This window comes from Panulirus ornatus, chromosome 19 (genome assembly GCF_036320965.1).
Source record: "Panulirus ornatus isolate Po-2019 chromosome 19, ASM3632096v1, whole genome shotgun sequence".
Lineage (NCBI taxonomy): Eukaryota > Metazoa > Arthropoda > Malacostraca > Decapoda > Palinuridae > Panulirus > Panulirus ornatus.
Genome location: NC_092242.1, coordinates 62,427,114 through 62,444,786, shown reverse-complemented (window position 1 = coordinate 62,444,786; position 17,673 = coordinate 62,427,114). Strand labels below are relative to the sequence as shown.

Genomic DNA, 17,673 nt, shown 5'->3' with positions numbered 1-17,673 from the left:
AGGAAGTGGGGGAGGACAACAGGTTCCGGGCCTCAAGCCAGGGGGTATCAGTGTGACATGCCCTTACCGTTCATCCATCTGCACGTTGCTTCATTCTTGTGGTTTTCTGTTTTTAGCATCGTTTATAACGATTGCATATGTCATGACTTTACATCATGATGATTAGCACTGGACCTCTTCCTAAGAGTATTGGCGTTACCATGGAATTCATTCCAAAACCTCCTACAGCCGAAGACTGCGCTACTTCAGGTATCATGAAATTGTGGGCCCCCGTGGATTGAGAAGTTCTTCGACGAGACTGTACTCTTTATGATACAGACTCGCCAAAGGTGCTTTTCACCTTTTCATTCTCTTGCAGGCGGAGCCAAATATATATATATATATATATATATATATATATATATATATATATATATATATATATATATATATATATATTAATAGATAGATAGATAGATAGATGATAGATAGATTTAAAAAAACTACTGGGAAGGATAGTAAAAAACCTTGTACACTATATAAAACTGATACAGAATGGAATATTTAATTTAACACGTGGAATAAATGGATTTACTACAAAATTGCATTTCCTTCTGGTTATTCCAGTTGGTAATCACAAAAACAAAAGCAGCGTTTTCATCTGGGACGATACTGGACACGTTACGTATTCAGATCTATACAAAACCCATTTTCTTTTTCTTCGTCTCTACAATGCGTAAGATTACTTGAGGAAAGCGGTATGTTTTGCGCAGTGATCGCTGTTGTACAGAGATACACATACACCCTTAAAAAGAGCGTATAGAAGTTTTTGACCTGAATGGGAGTAAAGACAGCTCATGAGATGGGGTCCCACGAATGTGGAACTCCCTCCTCGTAGTCTACGATTAGGTTATTATATATAAACACACACAGACGCACATGAGCCATCCCACAGAAGGATCCATCCGTTGTCACACTTGAAGATAGTTTAACAAAACTATTGCAGTAGTATGTCGAGAGGGATGGTACCATCAGAAGACGCACACACACACACACACACACACACACACCTGGCCGAGTTATCACCTCAAGAGGAACCACACGAATAGACCGATAAATACGCTGGCAACCAAGAGCACCACAAATGCAGCGGTAGATGATGAACTTTTGTTCGAGCCGCTCCTTGGCCTGGAGACACGGGTCCGCTTGACGCCCCTGAAAGTACCGTCTTCTAAGTACACGTCGCCATCACCAACCGACTCGCAGTCGCCACCGCCACCCGAATCGTAGTTGCAGGAATCTCCACCACCTCCCCAGTCGTAACTTCCACCACAGCCACCCGAATCTCCGCCACCTGAGTCACAGCCGCAGTCGCTCATCTTCCTCCGCCTCCGCTGAGAACAGACATAGCCATAATTAGCGTTGAAAGTGTATCAACCAAAATTTGATTTACGCTTCTAATATACTACAACTGGTTGATGATTTCATGTCTTTCCAAACACATACACTCTCCGTGTGCAACTAATGATTTTACCAGTGCGTTCCAGTGGTTGTGAAGTATTTTTACCGGTGCTTTCTAGTGCTTGTGAAGCATTCTCCAAGCTTAATCCTTACAGAACGGCGGTATGATCCTTACGTATGACGGCCTGGTCTTCGACCTGTCTCCTTAGGGTTATGTAAAAGGCCAGGCCATCGTACTTAAAGGTCGTGCTCAAAGATCGTACCGTTGTGATTGGGTGGATGGAGGAGGGGGTGGGGGGGAGGTAGGTAACTTAATGACACTTGAAATAGCTTTCAAGCAATTATACTTATTACGATCCACTCACCATCCCAGGAACGCTGTAACAACAGTTATCACTAAGGAGGCTACATCAAAGCTTATCGACCTAAAGAGGAAGCTATACCAAGGCTTAGCATTCTAATTAGGCTACACAAGGATTATTAGTCTAAGGAGGATATACCAAGGCTCATCACTTTAAAGAGGATATACCAAGGCTTATCAGTCTAAGGTGGCTATACTAAGACGTCAGTATAAGAAGGCTTATACGTAAAAGTATTTGAAAAATTAGATGTGGACCTGCTTGCTTTCTTTTCTCACACCAGTAGTAACATACTTCAGTGTAGAATTTACTCAAACTCTTCCGTTCATAGGCTAATAGTATGCAAAATTACATGATTAATCATTGCCAGTGAGCACGGTGAGAATTTCTTCGTAGGCTATATATATATATATATATATATGCACACATTTCACTCGCCCGTATAACCAGTCAGTATTACTTGGGTAATGTTCAAGAATTATGTCGATTAATGAAACCTAGGCACATCCATGCATGTAATTGGCTGGCAGTCATATTTCGAAATAAGTACTCTGCAGGAAAAGTCACAGTTCTGTTTAGTGAGCCAGGATATATGGAATGAGAAAATTCTATTCACGCTAAACACTACTGTCAACCAGAGAGAATTTGTTCATCACACATGTGGTAAATAATAAAGATGCAGGGGAGGAAGTGAACCGCAAGCGAATTGGGAATTCATCCCTTCTTGCCTGCATGGTGGGTTGAGTAAATCCCCTGTTCCTCAACATCAGTTCATCTAAACGGTATTTATAAGTACCTATTCAACCCCACGTAAATAAGATTCACATGAAAGTGGGGGATGTGATAACACATAATACATGCACTACAAATTAGTATACATGCATACAGAAAAGTACATGTATTTCACATTTTTTTGTCACAACAAACCGTACGATATCTTTTCCAGCATCACTGGCAATGATTCGCTCTGTGTTATTGTTTTTTATGTTGAAAGTAACTTGCTAAATAGTCATCACTATATCCCACCAACTTATATGACGAATTTTCTTATCTTAGGTTAAAACAAATTCTAACTTGATTCTTTACCGATGTACAGTTTCGATTCTTTACCGATGTACAGTTTCGTTCTACCACTGTTGTCCAAGACGAACTGGGATCGTGGGCCGTAGGTCGTCCATTCTAAAGATGGGACTCATGAGAGAGACTGGGAGAGTTGGACATTTGCTGCCATTCCGAAACCATTTGACCCGTTAGATAACTCTGAATATTTAGATACGGTACCACATTATATATTTAGGATTTCGTTTTAGTCCTAAGGAATGTAGTAAGACTTACTACGTTGGGAAGCAAAAGATTTACTTCAAAGAAAATGCCAAATATTTATTTCGTCTAGGGATTTTTGGTATTCTTTGCCAACCTTGGTATAAAATTGCACTCCAAGACATCGTAGGATACTAGGAATCACGCCTCGCATATACATACTTAGTTCATAGAGCTCTTATATTTAATTGTCAATGTTTAGATGTTCTAATTCTAAGGTTTTGTAAGAGAAAACGTAAGTTCTCGGTTTTGATGCTTTATACTGGAGATTACAACAATTTGATATATTTTCTTTTCATCGTTTCGTGTTTGACCAGCTTACTGATGCATTCTAACGGTTTGTGACAGCTTACCATAGGTTCGTGAGCCCTGGCTTCGAGGATTCCATACTAATGAGGTTGGGTTCCGGATTCTTGAGAAGCGTACCACACCAGGCAGTGTTGAAATCAGAGTTGCAGGCAAAAATAACGTTTAACCCGTGATTGCGACTAGTCGGCAAAATAAACCACCATGTTCGGTGCTCAAAATGAACGTTTACTGTTCCTGACCGTGACACTCACGGGCCGGCCAGGGTCGAGCGCATAGGTTTGAATCCTGGTTGTGGCAGTCGGTCTACAGTCAACGTAGCTGTCCATCCATTCCAAGGGGTTAATCAATAAATTGGGTACGTGGCTCAGGCTAGGATATATATATATATATATATATATATATATATATATATATATATATATATATATATATATATATATATATATATAGCGTTAACGGGATGGCCTTGATTAGGGTCTCAACAGCCCGTGCCGTCTCAGCTAGCATAAAGAATTATTGTACCATTCGATGTTCTGTACAATCCCTTGCTTTTGCTTTTCTGATATTACGATTACACTATAGGTTTTGGTACACAAAGACAAACTGATTTGTCGTTGTAAACCAGAGGGGAAAATATGGAAATATGGGCAGAGTTGATAGGAGGCGAGTAAGGTTTTAGTTGGTTGGTTATTTAGGCTTCAGGCGTATGGACTGCCAAAGTCGTCATCACTAACATAGCAGTGACATTCTGAATAAGCCAACCCTTGTTCAGATGCCACTGAAAACATGAAGGAATATGATTTTTACTTGTCTTATGATCATATACAAAGAATGAATTTCATGATACAAGCATAAAACCATGGTAAGGAGTGAACAAAATTCATACACACTCGGGGTCTATGTAATGGTCTGGACTAACAAGTTTTACAAAGTCGTCCCTACTTCCTGTCTTTCCCTTAAGGTTTTCCTGTTAATGCTGCAAAGAAAACGGACATTTTTTTATTTTCATGAAGTGAAATTGTTGTTAGATTCTCCTTTGGACGTTTAAGGATATTCTGTGATGTAGATGAGTTATAGAAAAAGGATTAAGACTTGGTGGAACTTGATATCATTATCACTCGCCATTGCGGGTATGATGATGGGGTGCGGCCGCTGAACAAAGGCGATTTACGTCACAGACATCACCCATGAGCATGGAAGGAAATGGCGCCAAGCATAGAACCCACTTCTTGCATCCTGATTACTGGGTCGGTCAGTACTGGACCTGGCGTTGACAAAGAGTCTTCAATAGCCTCCAGATGCATGGGTAGCTTTCAAACCTTCTATTAGAGCTGTTTCGATTGATTGCTCGCTTCAGAGCCGGTGAGAATCGCCTAGGTTAGGGCAAGTACGTCATAATTCATATGATTGGGCAGTTGGGATCTTGTAATTTCCGATCAGTTTTTACCTTCGCGAAGACATTGAGGAAAGTCTTTACAAATCGGGAATGATCAGTGGCTTGAGAAAGAGCTAGTATATCGGTTGATAGAAGGCAGGTCGTCTGTGAGGAAGAGTTTGGTTGACAACTGGTCTAGCTCTTGAAGTAGGCCTCTGATGGTTAGGTAGCTTAAGAAGTAGGCTTCTGATAGTTGGGTGGCTTTAAAAGTAGACCACTGACCGGTGGTTAGCTTTAGGACGCCTCTGACTGGTGGCAAACTGTAGAAGGAGTCTTTTGATTGGTGATCAGCTGTGGGAGGAGACCTCTGAATGGGGTGGCTGGCTCTAGCACGAGACCTCTAGTTGGTGGCTAACTTTAGAAAGAGACCTATGAATGGTAGCTAGCTTTAGAACGAGACCTCTGACTGGTGGGTAGCTTTACAACGAGATTTCTGGTAAGTGACAACTATAAAGCGAGACCCCCTGATTGCTTATAAAGAAACGTTTGACTGTCTACCAGCTTTGGAACGAGGTCTCTAATGGCTAGCTTTAGAACGAGACCTCTTGAGGTTAGCTTTAACATCGAGACTTGATTTATGACCAGCTTTGAGACGAGACCGTTGATTGGTGGCTAGCTTTAGTAGACCATTGATTGGTGGCTAGATTTAGTAGACCATTGATTGGTGGCTAGATTTAGTAGACCATTGATTGGTGGCTAGATTTAGTAGACCATTGATTGGTGGCTAGATTTAGTAGACCATTGATTGGTGGCTAGATTTAGTAGACCAATGATTGGTGGCTAGATTTAGTAGACCATTGGTTGATGGCTAGCTTTAGAAAGAGGATTCTGATTAGTGGCTTGCTTTAGAAGGAAACATAGAAGAAGGCTTTTGATAGTGGCTATCTTTAAGACGAAACCTCTGATTGATGGGTAACTTTAGGATTGATGGGTAGCTTTAGGAGACTTCTGTTAGAGGCTAGCTTTAGAATGAAACTGATTGGTAGCTAGCTTTAGAAAGAGACATACTGAGAAACATATGCATATTTAGGTTTTACATTGCAATTTGAATGAATGTTTAGCACACATATAAATGACTAAGCAAATGGTGTCGGCTTTGGAAAATTATCAAATGAAAGGCAAGATGACACTCTGAGGTGACGAGTCAATTTGTTAATCATCTTTAGAATTGAATCATCTGTGGCCCTGCGTTCTCTGCACCGCGCTGGTGAGTGTTGTGCTACGCATTATGTGCGTAGCGTTGTTGCCTAATTAATTGCCCAGCTGTGTCCTAGATTCCATGTTAATGTTTGTACGTTGCCCGTATGGTGATTTGCTCTAGAAGCAACCTCATCTACGTCACACGTTTTGTTTTCGTTGTTGACTTCCGTTGTGACATGGTTGACGGTTGGATCACATGACACGTCACGTTGGGCATTACGTCCATTGCTTCAAGGAGGTATTATCCGGGACTTGTCAGGGAATATCCGTTTTGTGTGTGTGTGTGTGTGTGTGTGTGTGTGTGTGTGTGTGAGTTAATGGGTTTAATTATTATTATCATTATTATTATCATTAGTAGTAGTAGTAGTAGTAGTATCAATTATTATTGTGCGTGTTTAGAGTTTATATTGGGGGAGCGCTGCCAGACCCTAGTCGTATTAACAAGTTGTCTTCCATTTTTTTTTTTTTCGCTTTTACTGCCATAGGTGTATCAGTTTTGCATAGGGGAATGAGTGGGAGGGGACTTCAACCCCCCCCCCCCCCAAAAAAAAAAAGAAATAGTGCAGACTGACAGACCAAGTCGCTCGAGTGCATTTTTCCTGCAATGTCGGGCAAAAAGGAAAGCGGTAATTTCACTTTAGCCTCTTACAGTGTTAAATTTACTCTTATATCAAATCGATTCGAATCCTGAGGCGAATCGCCGATCGTGCTCGAATCTCACTTGAAGAAGGCAAGTGAGGCTCAAGCGCCGTACACACAGTGGTGTTATTAAAGCGGATGTTATGTGGACGTGTGATCTGTGATATCCTCTCCTAGCTTCGTTAGTCTGTTCTCCTCTCAACTCTCTGCTTCCACAGACTGTGTCGTCTTACCCGAATGATTTAGGCCAGCAAGCATTTGAGACCTGAGGGGGTCTGAGCCCTCCTTGGTTGAACCAGTTTATTTGTAGAACTAATGAAAGATTAACAAAGTTATAGACGCCTTTGGAAAGAGAACGGGACGAGAAGCTTCCTAGTCTCTGAAACTCAAATGTTGAAATTGATCGCATTGTTCCATTGTTTTCGTACATTGAGAATATAAATTACTGCATATAACACTGTGTTTAGATTGACTTACTTTTGTTATTACGCAAAGTCGGGATTTTTTGATTTTTTTTTTTTTGTAAAATTCTGTCAAATTTTTGCTAGTCCCTTAGAAGAGTTTGAGTCGGTGCTGTTATGTCTGTCTAACAAGGACTTCCTGTGTCTAGTAAGGCCTAGTGTAGTTCCCAAGTCTTTAGTATTTCTCGGAAATTTAGGGCGTAACTGGTAGGGTCGTCCCCTATGTACGTTGTCGGGAATTCTTTAATGTCTTTATGGCGTAATGTGGTATTTTCTTTGTGGGCTGCGACTGCCTTTCGAAATCTGTCATGGTCTTCACCTGTGATGACGAGGGTCATAATGGAGGATGTGGTACACATATTTTGTTTTTATTTTAGTGTGTTTATGCATTAAGTGCGTGGGTACATATGTTTATATGTATATATGTATGAGGATTTGAAGGGTCGTTTATTTGTGCATTTATCAGAAAAAAGGTTTTATTTATGCATGTGTGAGTAGTTGTAGAGATATGTCTCTGATGTGTATCAGCGAGCGTACGGAGATGTGTGACGCCTGGTGAGAGGAGAGGGTGTGTGAAGGGTAGGCAGGCCGTGTTGATACCGCGTGGGCAACACCCGCAGCTGTCGGTGCTCTTCACCTATGTAATTACGCAGCACGTGAGAGTACGTGTACGTAGTGTAGGTATGTGTACGTGACATACCTGTTTTGATAGATAACAGTAAAAATCCCGCGTGACTTATTTATAATGTAATCTTGATTATCAATAAAAACTAGACTTTCGTCGTTGTCTTAACCCGAAGCTAACTTAATATCACTACATCTAAAACTCGGTTGCACATAGCATTTCATGATATTAACAGTGCGTAAGCCTGTTTAAGGATGACTATGATATAAACGAGTTTTAGTTTTCCATTTAACCTTCACTATAAAACTGTCCATGTCAGTATATTCTGTATGTACAGCATTGTGTTGTTTGAGTATCAATTTCCCTGCCTGCTGACTTGAAGGTTATAGTGGGTGGGGAGGAGCTTTTTCATTTTTTTTTTCTGTGAATTACATGAATATTGGTATGTACCTGGGAAAATTAATACAACACGTTTTGTTAAACATTTATTTTCTATATACAATGATATCATGTTAAGAAAATAAAATTCTTAATGTAAAAAAACAGCATATATCTAAAAATGAATACATTCGTCACTGAAAAGGGTTTGATAGAGTATGTATTATCATAAAAAGTCTGATACAATCACGCTACTGGTCACAACTCTTATACTAATACAGAGTCAGGTACCTATTTACAAAAGAATTTGCAGTATATCTGGATTAAGATCTACCTCGTTTAACTCCCATGAGTAGATTTCGATGTTCTGCACGAAATACAGCCTTTGATTATTCTTATGATAACACTTTGATGGCAATCAAATAAGCAAAATCTTATATATATATATATATATATATATATATATATATATATATATATATATATATATATATATATATATATAATACATTGACCTGCCCCTTGCGCCTGTGAATTTTCACATGTTTACCACTGAATCTCACTATTTTCTAACTGAATGATTGTGACTGACGCAATACAATTGTAAGCGTTCATTGTAATTTACAGGTCATTATTTTGGCTTTAGACATGACATTTATACTTGTGAAGAAAATCCTTTAAAACTAGGTTCAACAAAAAGCAGATCACAATATTCCCTATTAGTTTTACAAGACTTTGTTCCTAGACTTTCGTCTTGGTGGAATGTTTGTTCTCTTTGAGGCCCGCAGGGAACACCCCTTTTTAGCAATCTTTGTCTTCATCAGAGTTTTCATAGACTCTGTACTTTTAGAGTCTCATTTCCTTCATATACTCACTTCTTTCATATACTCATTGTCTTCAGAGACTCACTGCTTTCATAGCTATAGACGACGAAGCAGAGACATCTTCGAACACTTAAGTCATACCGTTTCTCTCTCTTGTACTTTCAACACACTGAAATACAGCTGCTCGTGTCGTAAGGACGGTTGTCCGTATAAACCTCATGGTAATGTATATCTTCGGGGGTTGCTTCAGGGTTATGCTATATGGCAACCGAAGTTCCTGGAGTCATCAGCAGATACAGCAACATTCGGCTTGTTTTTGGTTTGAACCATTGTTCTTTCTCTTCCGTTTGGCATAAGATGTGCTGCTGGAGCCGCCCGCGCCGTTGTAGTATCTGCTGCTACTGAAGTTACTGTAGGATACACCTGGGTCGTAGTCAGTAGAGGAGTAGTTCCCTCCACTACTGTCGCATCCTCCACCCCAGGAGCTGGAGCCGCCGCCACCACTGTCGCATCCTCCACCCCAGGAGCTGGAGCCGCCACCACCACTGTCACATCCTCCACCACCTCCCCCACTGTCACAGCCACCACCGCAGTCACCCATTGTTATCTGCAATATGAAAGATTGATAATTTTAGATAGTTATCTTCACTGCCGTCCCGTATCTCTGGGAGAACATGGACCAAACGGGCAGTTCCTAACACGTAGTTTCTCCCAACAACAATATTTGTCCCCATCCAAAGCGGAAACCGCTGAATCCGCCTCTTCCCTACACCCAACGGGTGTCGTTTTCTACGATATAACTGATTTATGATTACCAGCAACGTAGAGAATACGAAATCAAATCCTTTATCCTATAATCAAGGTTCACTTCAAAAGCCTCTCTTGTAGCTGGTTTATAAACACGATGTACAGTAATGTTCTGCCAATTTGATAACCTTATATTTTTTCCCCATTTGTATTTAAACACGGGTATAAAAAAGACATTAGTACTGAGGTACCTTGTGTGGTTAACATGATTACTTACAGTATCTACTGTCTGTCGACTGTTTAGAGGTCACATTAGCTATTTCTTGAATCATTTACACAAATGTTTGGCATGCGACATGCGAAATATTAAAACTCATGTCAGGTATGAGGTTGCTTATATATACTCACATGATAGTAAGTTCCTCAACTGTTGTATGAGTTACGTTTGTTCAGAGTTGTCTCACACTCGGTAGTTGGATAATAACTGCATAGTAATGAAGTGTCCAACCTGTATATATACCCGTGAGCAGGATGTGACGTCATTTGGGAATCCCCAATACTGAACGCGATAGGCGCTTCTGATGACGACATTGTCAGGCTTGGAAGCCAACAACGCAAGAAATTATCGAGTGATACCAAGTGATAATGTTATATATATATATATTTTTATATATATATATATATATATACGCATATACAGCCCTCACACACGTGCTTGTAAATTACGTAGTTCTGTATAGATACAGAGAATGTGCAAATATGAATGAAAAGACTACGAAGAACCTCATATTTACTAAAAGACTAATATTATCGTAGTTTCTGCGGATAGTGGAAGTGAAGGTCACACATGAAGGTTAGTGGGGGTAAGCGTATATCGCACAACGGGTATACTACTACCACTACTACTACAAATAATGATACTGTGTGTGCGTGCAAAGAATCGCCAAGACAAAAGCTTGCCTTGGAAAGTTCCCCAAAAGCGGGTGGCAAGGTAGTGTTCGTCAGAAACAATGCGCGCGTTAGGTTGTGGGAAAATTCTGGCGAGCGAAAATACACATCTAAACAAGGCTGCCATGTTCCTCCTTTTCACTGATATTTGTTGAAGTCATTATTTCTGTGCACAGGTACCAGGTATCTACATCTTGCTTATAAAGTAGAAGAAAAGGTTTTCCAAACAACATCACTCGCACGCTTCCATAACCTTACGCAGATCACACATCTCTACATTCTTTGCACGAGCCCAAACTAAACAACCAATCTAAACCTAAGCCGTGATGATGTTTCTGTTACTAATACAAAGTTCGAAAATAATATGAGTAAAGTGGTGGTAACACCCGGCTTGCCATCCACCTCCCAGCCTGATCCCCGTGCCGCCCGCTCTTACCTCCCTCCTCTAACCTCTACCCCTTCCTCCGTGTAACACCCCACCTCCAATCCCCCCTCCCACACACCATCCCATCCCCTGCCACCCGCGTCCCTCTTGTCTCTGACGCTGACCTTCAGGAGAGTTACCAAGTGCAGTTTGTGCCTGATGTGGGTCTCGATGGGTTGCATGCAACGATATATTGTATTGATTATTCTTATTTCACGTGTGCTTCCAAGTTCAACTGTGTAGTTATGTATTTAGAAAGGCGTGTGTGTGTGTGTGTGTGTGTGTGCGTGTGTGTGTCTTTACGTTCAGTTACTTTTGTTCATATTTCCATCGTATTCCTACGCATATCTTTGTTATGTTAAATCGAGAAAAAAAATTGTGTTGATATGTGTACGTGTTTACTTCGTTGGTCATTTTGGTTGCAGGCCTATCGATTGCCATGGTCATTAAAGCCGTCAATGTCATATCATAACCACCAGTCAAATAGACTTGTACACCCTTCTCAGCTGTTCAAGATGATTCGAAAGTCATATGCACTTTCACCGGAAGTGTTGAGTGTTGGGCTTATCAATTGCCAGGATGATTAGGGCCGTCTACGTCAACATATAATCGCCAACAAAAATATTTTAATTCATTTTTCTTGGTTTAAAGATTAGTAATCCAAAGACCACACATACTCAATATGTATGTGGCCTGTTTGTTTGTGGTGATGGTCGGAGACATACAAAAAACCCTTTTGACGGGGGAAATAATGTTCAGGACATGTACAGCGATTTATCATTTTGTTTTCCTTAGTGAATTAGATGAATATTAAAAGACATTTTAGATATTTAGACATTTACTGATCAAACAAAAGTAAAAGATAATGATTTGTGTGATGAAGTTAAAGGCACACCAGTACGATCCTTGAGCATGACGGTGCATTCCTTTGGTATAATAGTCTGACTTTTGATCTGACCTTTAAGGATCATTGGAAAAGCCAGGTCGTCATACCGAAGGGCCGTGTGGTCGTGCTCAAGGTTTGTAAGGCAAGCTGAAGATCTGACTTTAAGGTTAGCCTTAAGTGATACAAGATGTATGATGACAGATATCCGTATTCACACGGAAGCTACAGACAGGGATCACGTCTTACATTTTAATTACATCTGTCTAATATTACGCTAGATTGTTAGGTTTATTGTTTAGCAATAAAACATGATTTCATAAAAAAAATTAGGGTCTTGAATGTGAGGCACATGTGGTGTATGTATACAATAAAGCTCATATTGTATTGAGGGTTTATGTGAATAAATAAATAGATGAATAAATAAATATATATATATATATATATATATATATATATATATATATATATATATATATATATATATATATTGCGCTAAGTTCGAGCGAACAGTAACTTTTTCCAGTCGAACATTCATTGCTCTTCTCCTTTAAGGGTTGCATGACGCTCCAGTGTATGAGATGATCTCACACGGTGTGAAGCTGATTGGAGCTGTACTAACGACGTGTTTCTGGGGACAGTTTCCTTCTTTGACTCATTGTCTTCACGGACCGGTAATAGAGGCAGGTACGTTGTTCTGGTTATTTCTTCCTTAGTACTAATCCCCTAGCTTGTGCCATGGCAGCGAAGCGCACGCGCTCCGCAGTTGTCAACAGACGCAACAGCATTCGTCTTGGGACTTGGCTTGGCGTTTACGTCTCTTTTGGTGTTTAGAGTAGTGTCCAGTAGTGACGCCGCCGCCGCCGCCTTTACTTCTGCTGGAGTGCCCTGCTCCCCACCAGCCCGTGGAATTATCTGAGGTGGTATGCCAGCCATCTCCGCCCCCGAAGCCAAAGCCTCCACCGCCACAGGAGGTGAAGCCGTCACTGCTGCTGCTGCATACACCACCGCCACCACCTCCTCCTCCTCCTCCGCCGCCGTCGTTGCAGTCACCCATTGTTATCTGCGGAAAGATAATGTGATTGTTTATCAGTAACTCGTTATTCCCAGCGTACCTATAGCAAGTTCGTGTTGTGATGACTACAGCACTGTCTACGAACGTAAACTCAGACCTAACGGTTTTGTACACTAATAATTTACTTCTGTGACTCGTATTTTCCCAGTACTTCGGGTACAGTCCGTGCAAATCAAACTTGATAATGAAGGCTTATGCTCTTCCTCCCATCTGTGACAACCTCTACATATTTATAGATAGCAACAACAGAAAGTGTGTTTGTAACGAGTGGCAACTTAACTCCCTAACATGTCTTCAATAATTTCTATGAAGAAATCTCGCGCCATGAGCTTGCAACCCGCTGCTGATAACAGCGGGGATGGGGTATCTAGACCAAGGTCAGATGAGCCATGTAATTTTCCTGTTTTTTTTTTTTTCCTGAGAATGAGCGAGAGTTTCATCACAGGTAGAATGATTAACAAAGAATATAAACTAACGTTACATATTTCATGTGTGCATGTATTAGTCAACTAAATTAAAAAAAATAGCATTGAAATTATCGTTACAGACTTACTTTTTTATTGTTGAATCAACGCTGAATAGAAGGATACATTATCGGCTTAAAATAAGCTCCTATGCAAGTAAACCAATTATTATGAAATGATTGTTATATATGATTTAGTATACTCACAGATATCTTTTCTTCAGTTTAAAACACTACGAGGCTGTGTAGATATTTAAACTGCTCTCTCAGTGGTTGGAAACCTAATGCATGAACTAAGCTTACAACGTCTGAAATATATACCGAAAAAATAGGACGTGACGTCATACGCTTTAGGACGCAACGCGTAAAGTGGGTGTGCCTGATAGCGTCAGAGCGATCACAGGAAGTTACAAAATACCGACCCGTATGATAAAAGATATTTGACGGAGTAATATTTCTGTATGTGACTGGTGTAACTGATTATAGTTGTGTCGTGAAACACCTATACTTGCCGACACATGAAACATGCATCGACTCTTGTAACGATCTATAGATTTTTTTTTTTTTTTTTTTTTTTTTTTATACTTTGTCGCTGTCTCCCGCGTTTGCGAGGTAGCGCAAGGAAACAGACGAAAGAAATGGCCCAACCCCCCATACACATGTACATACACACATCCACACACGCAAATATACATACCTACACAGCTTTCCATGGTTTACCCCAGACGCTTCACATGCCTTGATTCAATCCACTGACAGCACGTCAACCCCTGTATACCACATCGCTCCAATTCACTCTATTCCTTGCCCTCCTTTCACCCTCCTGCATGTTCAGGCCCCGATCACACAAAATCTTTTTCACTCCATCTTTCCACCTCCAATTTGGTCTCCCTCTTCTCCTCGTTCCCTCCACCTCCGACACATATATCCTCTTGGTCAATCTTTCCTCACTCATTCTCTCCATGTGCCCAAACCATTTCAAAACACCCTCTTCTGCTCTCTCAACCACGCTCTTTTTATTTCCACACATCTCTCTTACCCTTACGTTACTTACTCGATCAAACCACCTCACACCACACATTGTCCTCAAACATCTCATTTCCAGCACATCCATCCTCCTGCGCACAACTCTATCCATAGCCCACGCCTCGCAACCATACAGCATTGTTGGAACCACTATTCCTTCAAACATACCCATTTTTGCTTTCCGAGATAATGTTCTCGACTTCCACACATTTTTCAAGGCTCCCAAAATTTTCGCCCCCTCCCCCACCCTATGATCCACTTCCGCTTCCATGGTTCCATCCGCTGACAGATCCACTCCCAGATATCTAAAACATTTCACTTCCTCCAGTTTTTCTCCATTCAAACTCACCTCCCAATTGACTTGACCCTCAACCCTACTGTACCTAATAACCTTGCTCTTATTCACATTTACTCTTAACTTTCTTCTTCCACACACTTTACCAAACTCAGTCACCAGCTTCTGCAGTTTCTCACATGAATCAGCCACCAGCGCTGTATCATCAGCGAACAACAACTGACTCACTTCCCAAGCTCTCTCATCCCCAACAGACTTCATACTTGCCCCTCTTTCCAGGACTCTTGCATTTACCTCCCTAACAACCCCATCCATAAACAAATTAAACAACCATGGAGACATCACACACCCCTGCCGCAAACCTACATTCACTGAGAACCAATCACTTTCCTCTCTTCCTACACGTACACATGCCTTACATCCTCGATAAAAACTTTTCACTGCTTCTAACAACTTGCCTCCCACACCATATATTCTTAATACCTTCCACAGAGCATCTCTATCAACTCTATCATATGCCTTCTCCAGATCCATAAATGCTACATACAAATCCATTTGCTTTTCTAAGTATTTCTCACATACATTCTTCAAAGCAAACACCTGATCCACACATCCTCTACCACTTCTGAAACCGCACTGCTCTTCCCCAATCTGATGCTCTGTACATGCCTTCACCCTCTCAATCAATACCCTCCCATATAATTTACCAGGAATACTCAACAAACTTATACCTCTGTAATTTGAGCACTCACTCTTATCCCCTTTGCCTTTGTACAATGGCACTATGCACGCATTCCGCCAATCCTCAGGCACCTCACCATGAGTCATACATACATTAAATAACCTTACCAACCAATCAACAATACAGTCACCCCCCTTTTTAATAAATTCCACTGCAATACCATCCAATCCTGCTGCCTTGCCGGCTTTCATCTTCCGCAAAGCTTTTACTACCTCTTCTCTGTTTACCAAATCATTTTCCCTAACCCTCTCACTTTGCACACCACCTCGACCAAAACACCCTATATCTGCCGCTCTGTCATCAGACACATTCAACAAACCTTCAAAATACTCATTCCATCTCCTTCTCACATCACCATCACTTGTTATCACCTCCCCATTTACGCCCTTCACTGAAGTTCCCATTTGCTCCCTTGTCTTACGCACTTTATTTACCTCCTTCCAGAACATCTTTTTATTCTCCCTAAAATTTAATGATACTCTCTCACCCCAACTCTCATTTGCCCTTTTTTTCACCTCTTGCACCTTTCTCTTGACCTCCTGTCTCTTTCTTTTATACTTCTCCCACTCAATTGCATTTTTTCCCTGCAAAAATCGTCCAAATGCCTCTCTCTTCTCTTTCACTATAGATATGCACATAAAAAAGTACGACTAAGCTACCGCTCGGAAACTGAAAACAACATATCCATACATATACTTGTATACCATGCATCAAGTTTTTAGCAGATATACAAATGGTCAGAAAATAAAACACGAAACTATATATATATATATATATATATATATATATATATATATATATATATATATATATATATATATATATATATGTGTGTGTGTGTGTGTGTGTAAGCACACTTAACCTAGTAGAATAGACGACAGCAAAGTTACATAGATGTACATAGTCATACACAGTAAAACATACACACAACGCACGACCCACAAGAATGCAAACACAGACATACAAACACGCAGGCATGTGACCACAAGGCAGTCGCAGGAACACTATCACGCAGGAACACTGTGGACACGCTGTACGTCACACTTGCTGTGGAAACTTCCGTAAAAAGTTACTCCTTCTCAAATGCGGAAACTTCCTTGGGGAAGTACGATTTGTGTATCCTGTACCTGACTGTGACTCAATGATTAGGAGAAGACTGGTAGATTGACTCAATCGGGACGGCCCCGCCACCAAGCTGCCCCGCCCACACCCTCCTTCCTCACCCAATCCCCTTCCTCAGTCCCCCACCTCCCCTCCTCCGCTCCTCCTCGCCTGCGTTTGCATTTCGCTTCTTCGTCGCAAGACTTTTGAATCACTAGGAGAGTTTTTAGTACGAGATAGAAAGAAAACGAGATGAAAAAAATTGCCAAAGTTTACAGACGACTTCAAGACGTTTCTCTCCGCACTGTCTCTTACAATCATCAAGGCTCGAGCACACACACGCCTACGAGAGTGACACAAGCACTCTCACATGGCTGTACCCAAGGTCGGATGAAGGGTTTATGGAGCCCCACTCCACTATAAATGTTTTGATGAAGAGAGAGAGAGAGAGAGAGAGAGAGAGAGAGAGAGAGAGAGAGAGAGAGAGAGAGAGAGAGAGAGAGAGAGAGATCGTGGGTAGGCACGAGACAAAGTACAAATTTTTGCAATTTAATTTCTTTTGATAGATTATAAGGGAATCTCGCATGAGAATAAACATAGTCATATTTAAAGAAAACACTGGTGCTCAGGAAAACGTACTGGCATGTTTCTCATTCCGGCCCCAACTGTTTCCGGCAGACACCGTCACACAGTCTGTTGGGGACAGGCTATGGAAAGTTACCGAGTCAGTTGTGAGGAAACTTCCCGCACGGACACTCCCCTCCCCCTCCCTTAGGTACGAAAGCACTCTATAAACTGTAGGAAAAGACTGGTGAACTAACTCACCCGGTGCCGGAGCTGCCCCTCCCGCACCCCCCCTCCCCCATCACTAATCTCTAACCCTCTCCTCAACAACAAGTCCTCTTCCCTCCCTCCTTCTCCACCTCTGTGTTTGCATCATCGTCACAGCCGTCGTGTTACTGGAAGTTTTTATTACGGG

General features: G+C 41.2%; 1 protein-coding gene and 3 long non-coding RNA genes across 4 annotated transcripts in view; 1 reads left to right on the top strand and 3 right to left on the bottom strand.

The window, feature by feature from the left end:
* Positions 1 to 507: 507 nt before the first annotated feature.
* On the bottom strand, positions 508 to 3,016 carry LOC139755289 (uncharacterized). The gene is made up of 2 exons (XR_011714066.1): positions 2,886 to 3,016; positions 508 to 1,373 (listed from the first exon to the last, which is right to left on the bottom strand). It is a non-coding gene; the product is annotated as an uncharacterized lncRNA (long non-coding RNA).
* Positions 3,017 to 8,260: 5,244 nt separating this feature from the next.
* Positions 8,261 to 10,282, bottom strand: LOC139755572 (uncharacterized). Its single transcript, XR_011714127.1, has 2 exons — positions 10,146 to 10,282; positions 8,261 to 9,597 (listed from the first exon to the last, which is right to left on the bottom strand). It is a non-coding gene; the product is annotated as an uncharacterized lncRNA (long non-coding RNA).
* A 1,647-nt stretch (positions 10,283 to 11,929) lies between these two features.
* LOC139755578 (uncharacterized) lies at positions 11,930 to 14,075 on the bottom strand. The gene is made up of 2 exons (XR_011714128.1): positions 13,738 to 14,075; positions 11,930 to 13,055 (listed from the first exon to the last, which is right to left on the bottom strand). It is a non-coding gene; the product is annotated as an uncharacterized lncRNA (long non-coding RNA).
* LOC139755574 (protein mono-ADP-ribosyltransferase PARP3-like) overlaps positions 12,918 to 17,673 on the top strand; it is a 42,031-nt gene continuing 37,275 nt past the window's right edge. Inside the window, exon 1 of the mRNA XM_071674052.1 lies at positions 12,918 to 13,070. Coding sequence (XP_071530153.1) covers positions 12,918 to 13,070 — 153 coding nt within the window. The remainder of the gene's footprint in view (positions 13,071 to 17,673) is intronic.